At 47.0% G+C, this 14,433-nt stretch overlaps 8 protein-coding genes across 8 annotated transcripts; 5 read left to right on the forward strand and 3 right to left on the reverse strand.

Moving 5' to 3' along the window:
* Positions 1 to 54: 54 nt before the first annotated feature.
* V2V93DRAFT_366989 (tRNA methyltransferase complex GCD14 subunit-domain-containing protein) lies at positions 55 to 1,398 on the forward strand. Its single transcript, XM_066909451.1, has one exon. It carries the CDS (start codon positions 93 to 95, stop codon positions 1,284 to 1,286), a length of 1,194 nt encoding a protein of 397 aa, XP_066767161.1. The 5' UTR covers positions 55 to 92; the 3' UTR covers positions 1,287 to 1,398.
* On the reverse strand, positions 1,297 to 5,606 carry V2V93DRAFT_366990 (uncharacterized protein). Its single transcript, XM_066909452.1, has 3 exons — positions 5,517 to 5,606; positions 4,919 to 5,450; positions 1,297 to 4,854 (listed from the first exon to the last, which is right to left on the reverse strand). Exons 1-3 carry the CDS (start codon positions 5,530 to 5,532, stop codon positions 1,413 to 1,415), a joined length of 3,990 nt encoding a protein of 1,329 aa, XP_066767162.1. The 5' UTR covers positions 5,533 to 5,606; the 3' UTR covers positions 1,297 to 1,412.
* A 141-nt stretch (positions 5,607 to 5,747) lies between these two features.
* Positions 5,748 to 7,167, forward strand: V2V93DRAFT_366991 (60Kd inner membrane protein-domain-containing protein). The gene is made up of 2 exons (XM_066909453.1): positions 5,748 to 5,836; positions 5,901 to 7,167. Exons 1-2 carry the CDS (start codon positions 5,771 to 5,773, stop codon positions 7,044 to 7,046), a joined length of 1,212 nt encoding a protein of 403 aa, XP_066767163.1. The 5' UTR covers positions 5,748 to 5,770; the 3' UTR covers positions 7,047 to 7,167.
* V2V93DRAFT_366994 (outer membrane protein TOM13-domain-containing protein) lies at positions 7,114 to 7,647 on the reverse strand. The gene is made up of 2 exons (XM_066909454.1): positions 7,324 to 7,647; positions 7,114 to 7,252 (listed from the first exon to the last, which is right to left on the reverse strand). Exons 1-2 carry the CDS (start codon positions 7,594 to 7,596, stop codon positions 7,178 to 7,180), a joined length of 348 nt encoding a protein of 115 aa, XP_066767164.1. The 5' UTR covers positions 7,597 to 7,647; the 3' UTR covers positions 7,114 to 7,177.
* An 8-nt stretch (positions 7,648 to 7,655) lies between these two features.
* V2V93DRAFT_333703 (uncharacterized protein) lies at positions 7,656 to 8,887 on the forward strand. The gene is made up of 2 exons (XM_066907693.1): positions 7,656 to 8,263; positions 8,338 to 8,887. Exons 1-2 carry the CDS (start codon positions 7,867 to 7,869, stop codon positions 8,802 to 8,804), a joined length of 864 nt encoding a protein of 287 aa, XP_066767165.1. The 5' UTR covers positions 7,656 to 7,866; the 3' UTR covers positions 8,805 to 8,887.
* Positions 8,776 to 10,276, reverse strand: V2V93DRAFT_366996 (mitochondrial import inner membrane translocase subunit Tim54). Its single transcript, XM_066909455.1, has one exon. The coding sequence runs from the start codon at positions 10,206 to 10,208 to the stop codon at positions 8,940 to 8,942; it is 1,269 nt and encodes a 422-aa protein (XP_066767166.1). The 5' UTR covers positions 10,209 to 10,276; the 3' UTR covers positions 8,776 to 8,939.
* A 205-nt stretch (positions 10,277 to 10,481) lies between these two features.
* Positions 10,482 to 11,900, forward strand: V2V93DRAFT_390618 (SKIP/SNW domain-containing protein; the record flags this gene model as incomplete). The annotated part of the gene is made up of 2 exons (XM_066912409.1): positions 10,482 to 10,621; positions 10,697 to 11,900. The coding sequence occupies 2 exons, from the start codon at positions 10,482 to 10,484 to the stop codon at positions 11,898 to 11,900; spliced, it is 1,344 nt and encodes a 447-aa protein (XP_066767167.1).
* A 251-nt stretch (positions 11,901 to 12,151) lies between these two features.
* Positions 12,152 to 13,926, forward strand: V2V93DRAFT_379260 (pyridoxal phosphate-dependent transferase; the record flags this gene model as incomplete). The annotated part of the gene is made up of 2 exons (XM_066912004.1): positions 12,152 to 12,240; positions 12,312 to 13,926. The coding sequence occupies 2 exons, from the start codon at positions 12,152 to 12,154 to the stop codon at positions 13,924 to 13,926; spliced, it is 1,704 nt and encodes a 567-aa protein (XP_066767168.1).
* Positions 13,927 to 14,433: the final 507 nt, after the last annotated feature.

The raw sequence follows: 14,433 nt of genomic DNA on the forward strand, positions 1-14,433 counted from the left end.
TTCCGCCCCTGAAAATCGCCAAACTCCCAAAATTTTCTGATCAAAAAACTTCGATATCACTTCACTTCAGCACTTACATCGACATTTGAGTCATGTCTGAAGAGAACATTACAGATCAAAAATTAGCTGTTGAGGAGGCATGTAAAATACAGCAAACATCGCATTTTCTTGAGTTCTCAACCGTGATAAAGGAGAACGATCTCGTTCTCGCTTGGCTTACTCGCGACAACACGAAGCCGATCAGACCGATTAAAGATGGTGCATTCCATACTCGCTTTGGGTCTTTCCAACATAATACTATTCTCGCATCAAAATATGGAACGCAAATAGGCTCATCATCATCTACGCAAGCAGGCTTTATTCACGTATTGCATCCAACACCTGAATTATGGAGTCTCTCACTCCCGCACCGGACGCAAATAGTATACACGCCCGACGCTTCATATATTGTCCAACGTTTACGAATTAGACCTGGTACTCACGTTATTGAGGCCGGGACTGGCAGCGCAAGTTTTACACACGCTATGGCGAGAACTGTAGGTGTAAGAGGACGAATATGGACATTTGAATTCCACGAGCAAAGATTTCAGTTGGCGGCTAAGGAACTCGAAGAACATGGTCTGGCGTCGGTGGTGAAAGCTACTCACGGTGATGTCTGCAAAAACGGATTCACACATTCATGCGGTGATACGCTCGATGCATCAGCTGTATTTCTCGACTTGCCTGCTCCATGGGAGGCTATTCCACATTTAACAACCGTGATTTCGAAATCTAAAATAACCAGAATTTGCTGTTTCTCTCCTTGTATGGAACAGGTCCAACGTACAATTGAAATCTTGCAAAAGAATGGTTGGTTAGATATTGAGATGGTGGAAGTTAGCTGTAAAAGATGGGAAGCACATAAGGAAATGGTTCGCAAACCGGAAGACGCAATCGAGCGATTACGAGATATTAAACGCCGACGGATGGATGGTTTGAATAAGCGGAATGCAAGAGTAGATGCTGAACGTGCGACACTCAATTTAAGCGCTGATAATGCAGACACGGATTCTGCTACTGACACCGATCGTGGAAAATTCAAAAAAGCAAATAAATCAGAGTCGCCTTCGTCTGCCGAATTCAATCCATGGGGAAAAGGGAAACGAATCCATGAAGGCGAAGAAGGTTACGAGTGGAAGAATGTGTCTAAAGTCGAAGCCGAACTAAAAACTCATACTTCATACTTGACTTTTGCATATTTACCACCTCCAATGAGGGTACACGAAGAGACTATAAACTGTGATTAACATTGTTATATGGTTATTGTAATATGATTATTGTAATATAGTATTATGCATATATAGCCCGTTCAAAAAAGAATTCTATGTACCATATTAACTCCGATATAACGGAAATGGCCTTTTTGAAAATATTTACTCCTGTTCAGATCCCTCTTCCTCCTTTGAATCAGCAGATGCAACCACTACTTCTTCAGTGTCCTCCTGCCTATGCTCTGCAGTAGAGGGCATCTCTAAAATCTCTGACTCATCAGCTGATGCCAACTCTTCGGCTGTTTCTTTCTCATTTGGCTGCTCAGATGACGCAGGTTGTTCAGCAAGTACTGTATCAACAGTCTCACTTGATTCATCACCTACAGCAGAAAACTCTGACTTGTCAGCAATGTGCTCTTCTACAGTCTCGTCAGTCTCTTGCTCTTCAAGTTTCTGCTGCTTCACCTCATTCACAGAGACATCCTCCGCCTCAGTTTCAGTCGTCGCAGCTTCGGGAATATCAATTTCAGACACGTTGACAGCTTCTGAAACTTCCTCAGCAAAGACTTCCTCTTCAGATTCAGTTGTCTCTGATTCCTTAGTTTCATCGATGTCCAGCGCAGTCGACCCATTAACCTTAGTCTCATCAACAGCTACCGCATCTTCAGAGCCAGGCACGACGCCCTCATCGTCATTATCGTCAATTTCAAGCTCATCAACATATTCTTGAGCCCAACTTTCTTTATCTTCAGAGAGCGTGTCCTCTGTAGCAGAAACTTCAGCACCGATTTCTTCATCAGCAACCTCGTCAGATTCTGCGACAGACACAGCCTCAGCATCAGAACGACTCACTGATTCATCCGCATTCTCTATAGCAGTAGAATCTTCTTCAACAACCGGCTCAGATTCAATAGGGGACTCTTCAGTCTCAGTTTCAGACGACGCAGCTGCCTCGGTAGCATCTTGCGGACTTTCCGCAGAAGTAGCTTCGTCAGTTACTATCTCTGCTTCTGCCTCCTCCTCTGTATTAGACATCTGTTCTCTATCTTTGACTGATTCCTCATCGTTCCCGTTATCCGCAGTATCAGGTTCGGCTTCCTCGATAGATGCTTCGGCAGTCTCAGAAATATAAACTTCAGCAGCCGGATCAGTAGCTTCATTTTCTTTTATTGACTGATCTAATTCAGTGGTCACTTCAGTAGTGTCTTCCTCGTTATCGGCTGCTATTGCGAGAACCTCATCATCATTTCCTTCATCAAGTCCAGTCTGCGAGTGGTCGATGGTTCCATTAGAAATCTCCGACTCGACATCTTCTACTCCTTCTGGTTCTGACTCCGCCTCTTTATTGGATGACTCCGCTATAGATTTGGTAGCACTCGTGAATGACGGTGGGGCTTCATAACCATATTGTCCATACCTAAATCCTCCAGACAGCGAAGAATCAGGCACAACACTACCCCACTCATTAGCGATAAGATCCGGCTCATAATCCAATGTCTGCCCATCATTTGCAAGCGCAGGTTCGTCAGATATTTGAGATGGCAAAGATATAGTCTGGTCTTTCTGTTCCTCAGTATCAGATGGCACGCTGACGATCTCATAATCTCTGCTAGTCTCGTCGCTATCGACTGCATCTTCAGCAGGTACTGCATCAGATTCAAGTTCTTGCGTCATCGCATCCGTTTCTGCTTCATTCTTGTCGGCGACAGTCTTTTCTTCAGCGACAATCTCAGGTTCGGGAAGCTTGCTCTTAAGCTCGTCAAGCTCAATTTCATCTGACGGTCTACCATCCGTCTCTGTCGTAGTGTCATCGTAAGATCCAAATGTCCGGATAGCTTGCGCTTCAGATAGACTCACAATCTCATCCTCTTTTTCATCATCAGCTTCAGAGATAGTAGCACTTCGAGATTCATGGTCTGGAGTATCAACAGCACGCGAGTAAAAGTTGGTCTGCTTCAAATTTAAATCAGAATCTTTGATGTCCTCATACTCATCTGCGTGTGCATCAGTGGTGCGTTCATACTCCTCAGGTGTTTGGAGGTCGCCACTATCTTCGGGAACAAATTCGGTAGTTGTCTGATCGTCCTCGGCGCTCTCAACAATGTCTGCACCAGCCTTTTCGCTAATGTCTTCTTTAGAAATCTCTTCGGATGACTCCTTAACCAAGATATCTTCTCCTTGTGAGCCATCTGCGGTAACGACAGGTTCATCAGAACGAACCTCCCCATCTGCTGTTTCAATACCATCAGCTGGATCTGCTTCGGATGCTTCGGCAGCAGCCCTAGAAGAAGCCAGTGCTTTGCGACGAGCTTCACGCTTGGCGCGAGCATCTTGTCGTTCTTCTTCATCAATTTCCGCCTGTAGTGCCTTGAGCATAGCATCAATTGCTTCATCGTCATCCTCATTAGCCACTGGAGCGTCGGCATCTTCTGTGCCCTCTTCAGCCTTCTGCTCAACTTCCTCGGGATCAAGATTTTCTTCAGGTGCAGCAGAATAATCAATCTCCTCTTCATTAACCGGTGTCTGAATATCTTGTGCACGAGCAAGAAGCGATGCCGACGATTGCGGTTTCATAAGATCCATAAAATCGTCGTCTTCATCACTTTCCACACCATCAGCTGAGGACTTTGGTAAATCACCGTAAAGCTCGTTATCCTCCTTTGCATCGTTAAGATAGTCTCCAGATGACGACAAGTGTCTACTAGCAGTTGCATATGGATTGAGGGCATCTGTCTCAGCTACGAGGTAGCTTTTAACACTTGAATCTGGACCGACTAATGAAGGTGACTTAAATGCCTCTGTCTGAAATTCCTCTGAAACTAACTCAGAAGGCTGCTTAGGAAGCTGCAGAGGTGCAGGGTCTTCGTCGTCAAAGTCGATGAGTTGTGCCGTCTGAGAAGGAGGAGCTTGGTACCCCTGCAAATATTCTTCGGAATTGCTTTTTTCAGGAAGGGTCTCGAGACCGTTGCGAGAAGTATATTTAGGCAACTCGGAGTCAGCAGAGGGGCGACCAAGATACTCGCTCAGCTTGGCATCAAGTGATCCGTAATTATTATCCTTGCCACGGTACGAGTCCAATCTCGGCAATGAAGACCGTCTGAACGCTGGAGTTTCATATAGCGTTGACACATCCGTCCGATTGGAGTCGCTTCGTTGAAGAGTGAAAGGTGACTCTGATGCGGCTCCAAAAGGCGGACGCGAAGGATCACCTCCTCTGAGCAATCTAGCTGCTTCAGACGCAGCTCTCGCCCAGGGAAACTCGCCCATTGTGGGCTTACGTAAAGTGGATAGCCTCAAAGGACGGTGGACGAGTTCGTACGGTGGCCGTGGAGGAATTGGGGGGCCCGGATTCGGTGGAGATCCAGATCTGACCGAATGTGCAGAGGATGATACCTGACGCTGTAGTGACGGATGCTGCTGATCAAATGGTGTAGCAGTATGGTGGACTTGGTAAGATGGCGGATCATTCGCGAAAGCTTGCGGCTGATACAGAGGTGCTTCGCTGGGATATGAGCTGTGATATGACGACGAATGAGAGAGTACTGGAGCAGGTGACTGCGTCTGCTGAGATGAATATTCATAACTTGGTTGCGAAGTAGGGTATCTTATAAAATAATCAATTAGTACAAGATTTACATTGATGATAAGCATAAAGCTGGGAAACATACGCTGAAGTCGAATTTTGTGGATCATGTCCATACTGAGGTGCCGGGGTGGACGGTATAGATATAAGCGATGTCTGGGTAGAGACTGGAACCGGAGTTGGTGCGGAGCTATATCCCGGGAGAGTAGCATGAACGGGTGTCGGTTGGACAGGAGGAGCTTCATAAGTTGATGCACCTAGAAGAGCTGGAGATCTATCCTGATGAGAATCGAAGGGGTCAAGATGCTTTGGCTCAAGCATATGCACGCTGGAATCAAGATATCCAGGAGCAATCTGACGTTTGTGCTGGGTTTCAATTTCAGATAAATGTTGCTCCCATTTGGCAATCGTCTGCTTAGCGCGCTCTCGACGGTCGAGAACTTGCTTCTTTTGCTCATCGACCGAAGCTAAAATAGTCTGGGCCTCATGAAGTAATGCAGCAGACGATGGCGGCAATGCCCGCGGTAGTGGAGCATAGTTCAATGGAAGCGAGACCGGCTGGGGAACTTTGATGAACGGGGAGATGATTAGCGGGATCTGGGCGAGGAAAGAGTGGGCTATAGACGGCCTGATTAGCTCGTTTCAAACAGAAAAATGGAAATCAAAATAAACGGGAGACTGACTGGCCACGTCATGCATTGCAGACAGCGATTAGAGCTCGATTGACCCCGAATAGAGATGGCAATTGCCCGGGACTGGCTGGAAGAAGAGACTGGTATCAGGTGAAGATAGAGACCAATTTGTCGTAACTAAACCTTATTTATGCCATAAACTATTAGTGTTTGAGGTGCTAAGTGCATAATCAATTGAGTATATATTTTTTTGTAGGTCGAGTAGAAGTCGATATTATTTACGATTATCTATAATATTGGCAGAAATGAACATTTCAAGGTGTAGAGTTGCTGCCGGGCGCACAATTATGTCGCCAAGGCTATTACTTAGTGTAAGTATTAATGTGTCTGTCAATAACGCTCTATTCTCTCTAACTTGTCCTCTGAACATTACAGACTCGCAGTTTTAGTATCCTCAGTGCTTCTTCTGCTGCTCCTCGGCGACCGCGACCACAAAACATAGCCCGTATTCCGATACTGTGTCAGTATAGATTCAAGTCAGACGTGGCTGCTGCAGTTGCTTCGCTGGCTACAGAGACTGCAAGCGCAGTCGCAGACTCCTCGGCAGGTGCTCAGACAGTGGTAGATGCCATCGCCCCTGCAGTCAGTGCAAGCGAGATTGGATATTTCGAGTCGCTGGGTTTAGCCCAGGGCTGGTTCTGGCCGACTGATTTTGCCTTACATGCCTTGGAGTATGTACATGTATACACGGGGTGGCAGTGGTGGGCTACTATCGTCGCTTTGGGAGTAGCCTCTCGCTTGGTTGTCCTGCCACTGACCTTCAAGTCGTTTGCAATGAATATGAAATTAAAGGTCGTCAAGCCAATCATGTCAAAGCTGCAGGCTGAGTTAAAAAATGCACCCAACGCTGCGGAGAAAGCTGTCATTCAGCTCCGCATTAGAAAGTTGACCAAAATGTACGGCATCAGCATGCCCGTCATTTTTGGAGGTGCTCTTGTTCAGGTCCCCATTGCCTACGGCTTCTTTGTGGCGATTTCAAAAATGGCTGCGGTTCCAGTAGCAGGATTGACAACTGAAGGAGCGTTGTGGTTTCAGAACCTCGCAATCTCGGATCCGTACCTTGGACTGAGTGTGCTGTCGGCAGCGTCCATGTACGCGGGTTTCAAAATGGGCGGAGATATGGGTAACGCGTCTACTATGTCGCCCACTATGCGCACAGTCATGACTTATGTGCCCCCGGCGATGATGATGGGAATGGGTTTATGGTATAGCGCTGCGAATGTGTTGTTTTTCGTTGTCACTGGATTCTTGTCAATGTGCCAGACGATTTTTATGAAAACAGCACTGTTCAGAAGATTGATGGGAATCTCCGACGATCTGTACATGAAATCGTTGGTTTCTGACCAAGCTGCTGCAAAGACATCCATCTCGGAGCAGTACAAGAACATGTGGAATAACGCCAAAGAGCAGGCTGAGGAGAAGGCGTCACGACGAAACGCCCCTGCTCCTCGCCCTGTTGCTGCACCAGTCATGCCTGTCCGTGTGAAGAAGATCAAGCGTGCTGCTAAGCGTCAAACATAAATGATTACACTACACTAGTTGTCATTACAACATACCAGCTGTTGCATACTGACAATTGGTTACTAGATTTGTCTGTAAATATGAATAATATATAATGCTATGTACAAAACCGAATTCCTACGCCTACATTATCATGACTGCTTCTTTTCCTCTTCTTGCAATCGCCGATTTACTGCACTTCTGATGTTCACTCGCATCGGGTGTAACTATAGTATTGTCAAAAGTCAGCTTTGCGACTGAAAAATAAATTATCAGCAAGAATAAAAAGACATCATACCTCTGCACCCAGAAATCCCCATCGTATTCCAACTTCATTAGCGAAAATCTCACCAAATCCTAACATCATGCCATTTATAAACGGGAATATCAGCTGAATCGCGCTGAATCGCAGCACTGAGCCCAGCGTCTGTAGACTGCTTAAGACAGAGGACCGGAATGATTGCCGTTGTGACGAGGCAGACGAGGCAGACGAGACGCTTACGGTGTCATCGACTTCTTCTTCATACAGTTCTGTTTTGGTTGCGCCGTTACCTATCTCAGAATCCGGCATCGCGTGGGTAGCGTAAAGAAAAGTATCCAATTCTAAGGTATACGCGGTGAGCACCGGCAGCTATCAGAGATGTCCGTATAATTCAGCACTTATATGCGTAGATATCAGTACGCAGCGTCCGCGCCGCACAGTATACATCGCTAGCTAATTTCCCAAGCACAGTTCTTCAAAGCAGTTTACTTGACACGAATTGCCTAGCAGCTGAAGAATGTTTTGCTGATTATTCTGGAATTGGTCTACTTAGTTGCTTATTAGAGACTCATTATTGTCATGGCGAAGAGGGACCGCTCGCCTGGATCAGACGTCTCCTCGCCTGAGGAATCTGAGACCAATGGAATTGTTGAGCGTCCACATTCACCCAATGGCTCAATAACTTCGAGCATCTCAGAGGATACTTTTGGTTCCGTACCGGGTTCTCCTGGAGTTAACGATGATAATCTGGATCAAGTGACCTTCTGTCGATGGGAAGGATGCTTCATGGACTGTAGGAATATGGATAATCTCGTCAAGCATATTCACGACGAACACGTCGGAAATAGGAGGCCAAAGTACGCTTGTGAATGGCAGGACTGTCCAAGAAGAGGCCTTGGTCAGACCTCACGATTTGCGTTAGTGGCTCATATGCGAAGCCATACCGGCGAGAAGCCATTTTATTGTAATATCCCAGGTATGGCGCTGTCTCTTTACTTTTGGTTAGTCTTTTTTTTCAATTTGTTAATGTTTTATGTTATTTGACTGCAGAATGTGACAGAAGCTTTACAAGATCTGATGCACTTGCAAAGCACATGCGCACAGTTCACGAAGCAGAAGCAATTCGCGAGGCAACCACAAAAAATCAGCCCTCAGGCCCGCCGAGTATGAGCGATGCCACTTCCGCAGACTACAACTCCGTACTAGAGCATTACAAAGCCAGTGAACTTGAGCGATTAGGCAAAAAAGATGCCGGTCCTGTGGTTATTCCTGCTTTCGACGATCAAGATTCCTCTGTTACCCTAGACGCTGACGAGATGCGAAAGTCTGAGCCAGAGCTATCCCGGTATTTGAAACGCAAACTAGGTTGGGCTCATGAATTACATGGTCAGTTAGAGCAAGAGCTCGAGAAAGTGGAGAGGCTGAAAAAGGACCTTTGGACTAGTAAAGAGTTGCTACTCGAAAAAGTGATTACGAAGGAATTAGGCGAAGAGGAGGCGTCAAAAATTGTACATTAGAAACTCTTTTTTGTTGGTAATAGTTTGTTAAATCTCATCAATTTAGGCATATTACCTCAATAGAGCGATATGACATTAAGCACTATATTTACAAAAACAAGCAATTATATTTACAGAAGGAAGGTTGAGTAACGTTTACTTGTCAGCGACAAACCCATCGTCGTTTTTAACGAAACCGCCGTCATCCAAATTATTTGGCAGTTCGTATACCCGCAACTTGTCGACTACCCGCTCGTCAACAACAACATCCTGCATCCACTCAGATCCTTTCTCGATACCAGTCTGCTTCCACTTCACAGGCCACTCGTCTTCTTCATGCTTTCCTGCTTCGACGTCGATACGTGGGATAAATTGACGGAAATTATTTAAAACGACCGCAGCAGTAACGGCGCCTACTTTGTCCGCCAAATTACGTTTCGTAAAGTATCGGTATGTTCGTATAGGCGTATGTCTGAATCCTAATATGTGCGGATGCGGAATGTACATTATTGGTTCGAGATGATCTATTTTTGAAAACTCGGCGGGTGTTGGTGCTGTAGCGTAATCTTCTGTTGAGATGTACGCTTTAGGAGATTTCTTGGCCGTCTCATCTTTTTTCTTTTGCTCTTCATCTTTTATTTTTTGCTCTTCTTCAGACACTGGCTTCTCGCTCTCGTTGGCTCCCGGAGGTGTCTGCGCAGTCACTACGCCGGACTCAGCGGCAGCGCTCGACGCATTGGCTTCGTTGATGACTATGTCTGCACTTTCGACGAATGAGTCCTTCACGTCAGCGGCCGGTTCGGTAGAAGGAGGTTGAGGTGTAGTGGCTACCGGCTCGAGAGAAGCTGGTGGCTCCAATGGACCAAGCCAGCCTTCATGTACACCATGTAGATACTCTTTATATGCACCACGGCCAATGCATATTGCTCCACCATCAGTATCTCTAGTGATTACTGACGACAACGCCTTCTGCTCCGGCGTCCGATCATCGTCTCCTCGCCGCTGCCTGCGAATAGCCTCCGCAACTTCATATCGAATATCGCCCTGTCGTTGCTCTTTCACCAGTTCCCAATCAATTGCAGCGGCCGTCAGAATAGGCTTAACATACTGCGTGAAATGCTCCATAGTAACCTCCATATGATCTCCCGGCGGCGGCGAAAGATAAACCGTGACTTTACGTGTCAAAGCAGTAACAGGCAGAGGCTGCTCCGCAAAATGCGACACCCTGTCCTTCCATTTCTGACGATTTGCACGTCGTTCTCGTTTGTCGTAGTATATCAGACCGGCAATGCCTGCGACAGTTAACAGAAAAACTGACATCTTTGGGCCCGGAAGACGTATTCTCGGGATTCCCATTGCCTCGAATACTGGGTTCCGCGGCTTCTCGGGAACCGGCGGAGTCGAAGTAGACATCTCAGACGACATTCTTTAGTAATAAACTACTGTACTACGAAGTAGCCTGTAGACTGTTCAAAGACAAGGCCCTTCGTTTCCGAATCATTTTTTTTTTAGATGGCCCAGAGGGAGCCGGGTAACTATATAGAGTTACCCTGCTTAAATTATGTTTGATTTTGTTTGCCGCTTTTGTCTCTGTTCCAACTTCTTTTACGAATACATTATCAAAAGCGGCGTTCTGTATCGAGTTTGGCATTTAATCATTGATAAGAAAATATCAATTTAGACGACTTTTATAAAGTGATGGAGAGTGGTTCGGTAACTTACAATGAGTACGGAGCGCTGGTAATGACAACTGGCGGCTCTCGCGCAAATATCCCATCATATGGAAAACGACAAGGATGGAGACCGAAAACAGCTGAAGACTATGGCGATGGAGGAGCGTATGTTTTATCTTGCTGCTGTTTTGCTGCTAATTGACAGGGGTGTGTTTGAAGCTAACGACTATGAATAAACAGGTATCCGGAGATCAATATTCTACAGTATCCTCTTGACCTAGGTCGTAAAAAGCAAGGCACTTCGAACGCACTCGCGATTCAAGTTGACGGGGAGGGAAAGATTAAGTACGATGCTATTGCTCGTCAAGGTCAAGCTGCGGGAAGAATCGTGCACACATCTTTCTCAGACCTGATTCCTCTACGACAGCGGGCGAATATTGGCGAAATTAATCTTGCGCGGCCGTCAGAAGAGGAAGTGGCGCTGACTACGGCAAAGACTAAAGCTGCCTTTGATAATATTTTGAATGGCAAAGCGGATGCGGCTAATGCGAAAAGCATTACAAATAGCAAGACAAGCGAACCAACATTTATCAGATATACTCCTAGCAGTATGATGGGAGACAAGGCTGGCGGCCAGCGAATTATCAAGATGGTCGATTTACCGGAGGACCCTATGGCTCCGCCAAAATTCAAACACACAAAGGTTCCACGCGGACCTCCCTCACCACCAGCTCCACTACTACGCTCGCCGCCAAGAAAGTTGACCGTCAAAGACCAGGAGGACTTTGCCATTCCTCCCAGTGTATCTAAATGGAAGAATGCAAAGGGATATACTATTGCTTTGGATAAGAGGCTGGCAGCTGATGGACGAGGGCTACAAGATGTCGAGATTAGCGACAACTTTGCCAAGCTCTCCGAGGCTTTATATGCCGCAGATCGGCACGCACGAGAGGAAGTCAAGCAGCGGGCACTGCTACAGCAACGGCTGGCTGACGAAGAAAAAGAGCGCAAGGAAGAGCATCTACGTGAGCTGGCACGTAAAGTACGGGAAGAGCGCGGAGAACCGCGGCGACGACAGCGGACAGTGTCGCCGGATGAGCCCCGAGGCAGGACGATGGCTCGTGGTCGCTCAATCTCGCGGACGCCGTCGGGCTCGGGGTCGAGGTCAGGTTCGTACTCGAGCTATGATTCGAGATCGAGGTCGGGATCGTACTCAAGAACTCCACCGAACCGCAGACGGTCATACTCTAGATCAGCATCTCGGTCGCGTTCAGGTTCCTATTCTAGGTCACCTTCGCGCTCTCTCTCAGGCTCACGTTCACGGTCGCGATCTTATTCGAGGTCGCCGTCAAGAACGCCGTCGCGGTCGTTGTCTCGTTCTCGATCCCGATCCCGATCTCTGTCTGTGGATGCACGGCCTTCAAAGTTTCGGCGGATTGATTAGTTTTTTGAGATAGACAGTGTATGTATGATAATAAGATACTCGTAGTAAAAATTAACATATGGAGAACACGAAGTCGTGCGGCTCGGGCTTAAACAAGGTTTAAGCGACGGAGATCAACACGAGCTCTTAACTTTGGCCATTACAATCCACCGCTCGTCTTTTTTTCCCCTTTTTCTGTAGTTCGTCCTTTATTCTGTATACTCTTTTTGCTATTGTTTGAGAATTTTCGGCAGACCTTTTTCTATTTTGCAATGTCTTCTCTCGACAGCGTCTTTCGCGGCACGTCGCTGGTGATTTCACATGCTCAACTTCTTTCGGATGCAGTCGCTAAGACTGCAGCGTATGTGCTTTATATTCCGTTCATTCGTATATCTCTTCTTTGAGATCTATCTGCTAACAGGTTAAATTTAGATTCCGGCATTCGCGAAATCTCGTCTTTGGTTATGTGGCCTATCGACTTGCCTCTTCCGCCTGGCGAGAACTCGTTGCTCGCGGCCTAGGCGGCTCGATCTGCGATATGTACAACAGCGTCGCAAAGGTTTTCTTCAGATACTTGCTGCGTGCGCCTGGTATTCGCGACAAAGTAGGCTCAGAAGTTGGAAAGGTGCTTGCTGATATGGAGCAGTCTATGATACCGCGTGGACCCGGGATCACACGGCATCTTGAACTACCGGAGCATGGCTGGTCTGACGAGCAGATCTTTGAGGAAATGAGGACTTTGTCGCTAATGAAGCATTCTGCTTGGGAAGAAGGCAAAGTATCTGGAGCTGTATACCATGGTGGTGAGGACATAATCAAGTTGCAAACCGAGGCATACGGCATGTACTCGACTGCTAATCAACTGCACCCTGACGTGTTCCCGGCTGTGCGTAAGATGGAAGCCGAGGTCGTGAGCATGGTACTCAAACTGTTTAACGCTCCCGAGACTGGTGCTGGTACGTCAACTTCGGGCGGTACGGAGTCGCTGCTCATGGCATGTCTGGCGGCAAAGATGAAGGGATACCATGAGCGTCACATCACACAGCCCGAAATTGTCGCACCAGTGACTGTCCACGCCGGATTTGATAAGGCAGCGTATTACTTTGGCATCAAGCTACGGCATGCGCCGATAGATCCAGTCACTTACAAGGTCGACCTGAAAGCCGTTAGGCGATTAATCAACAGCAACACTGTCCTCATCGCTGGCTCAGCGCCGAATTTCCCACACGGCATTATCGACGACATAGAAGGTTTATCAAAGCTCGCGGTGAAGTATAATGTGCCGTTACATGTCGATGCTTGTCTAGGATCGTTTATTGTGCCATATCTTGAACGAGTATATAATGAAGTTGATGCCTCGGTCAAAGTGCCACTTTTTGACTTCCGCTTACCAGGTGTGACCTCCATCTCGTGCGATACGCACAAATACGGATTTGCACCCAAGGGCAGCTCAATCATTGTTTACCGTGACTCAAATTACCGTCGGTATCAGTACTTTCTGGCTACAGATTGGGCTGGTGGCGTTTACGCTTCGCCAACGCTTGCAGGCTCAAGGCCGGGCGCGCTGATGGCTGGATGCTGGGCTACGCTGATGCGCATAGGCGATGACGGATATATGAAGTCTGCCCGATCGATTGTAGAGTCCGCGCGGACAATTCGCAAGGCGATCGAGAATGAAATGCCGCAGCTTAGAGTGTTAGGAGAGCCAATAGTGTCTGTGGTGTCGTTCACGTCCACAAAATTAAATGTATACGATGTGGCAGACGCGATGGTCAAAAAAGGATGGCATTTATCTGCGCTGCAGAACCCTGCCGCTTTACATATTGCCTGCACAAAACTGACGACCACATCATGCGCTGAGTTGGTTCGTGATCTCAAGGAGGCAGTCGCCCAAGTTGAGCTCGAGCACTCTGGCGAGTCGGAGCAGGAGATTAAGCAAAAGCAAGGAGATACGGCGATGTTGTACGGTGTTGCCGGCAGTGTTAGTACGAACGGAATTGTGGACGAGCTTGTATACGGCTTTTTAGATAATCTGTTCAAAGCTTGATTTTTTTTCTTTTTTGTTGTGCAGCAAGTTTGTTTTCGAATGTCATTAGTATAATGTACAGCAAAGAGCAGAGACGTGTCGAAGCGAGCTCTTTTGCTGCAAGCTCGAGGTAGTTTCTCGCTTCTTTGGGTTTTTTTAATCTCTTCAGGATTTGAGCGCTGTCCGGAGAGAGCATTGTTTATATATTTTCAGATAGCAAATCTTTTGCAACAGCCTTCTAACCACGCCTGGGCTGTGGATTACGCCGAGCATATTGTAGAGGTCTCATAAACTTATGCTATATTTTCCTTTTGGATAGCGCACGGCTAAAAGATATATTGCAAAATAGGCTGCGCACACACATCACCGAGAGTTTCAGCCGTGCTTTGCGACGATGACAACTTATTCTGAACGTGGCAGTACTCTCGAGGCATGACATGATCTTTGGCTGGCACTATATCTGCAGATTGACGAGTACTATTCTGACCTTTGGATTAATTACCTTGCACAGTTAGCACATAAAATGTC

Source organism: Kockiozyma suomiensis (genome assembly GCF_038497685.1).
Source record: "Kockiozyma suomiensis strain NRRL Y-17356 unplaced genomic scaffold V2V93scaffold_4, whole genome shotgun sequence".
Lineage (NCBI taxonomy): Eukaryota > Fungi > Ascomycota > Lipomycetes > Lipomycetales > Lipomycetaceae > Kockiozyma > Kockiozyma suomiensis.

Excerpts from the sequence above, each read along its gene's own strand:
- V2V93DRAFT_366989 (XM_066909451.1), top strand. The coding sequence starts at position 93 with ATGTCTGAAGAGAACATTACAGATCAAAAATTAGCTGTTGAGGAGGCA.
- V2V93DRAFT_366990 (XM_066909452.1), bottom strand. Across the intron at positions 4,855-4,918 it reads CCACAAAATTCGACTTCAGC|ATACCCTACTTCGCAACCAA; the intron begins GTATGTTTCCCA and ends TTATTTTATAAG.
- V2V93DRAFT_366991 (XM_066909453.1), top strand. The coding sequence starts at position 5,771 with ATGAACATTTCAAGGTGTAGAGTTGCTGCCGGGCGCACAATTATGTCG. Across the intron at positions 5,837-5,900 it reads CGCCAAGGCTATTACTTAGT|ACTCGCAGTTTTAGTATCCT; the intron begins GTAAGTATTAAT and ends TGAACATTACAG.
- V2V93DRAFT_366994 (XM_066909454.1), bottom strand. The coding sequence starts at position 7,596 with ATGCCGGATTCTGAGATAGGTAACGGCGCAACCAAAACAGAACTGTAT. Across the intron at positions 7,253-7,323 it reads GGGGATTTCTGGGTGCAGAG|TTACACCCGATGCGAGTGAA; the intron begins GTATGATGTCTT and ends ACAATACTATAG.
- V2V93DRAFT_333703 (XM_066907693.1), top strand. The coding sequence starts at position 7,867 with ATGGCGAAGAGGGACCGCTCGCCTGGATCAGACGTCTCCTCGCCTGAG. Across the intron at positions 8,264-8,337 it reads ATTTTATTGTAATATCCCAG|AATGTGACAGAAGCTTTACA; the intron begins GTATGGCGCTGT and ends ATTTGACTGCAG.
- V2V93DRAFT_366996 (XM_066909455.1), bottom strand. The coding sequence starts at position 10,208 with ATGTCGTCTGAGATGTCTACTTCGACTCCGCCGGTTCCCGAGAAGCCG.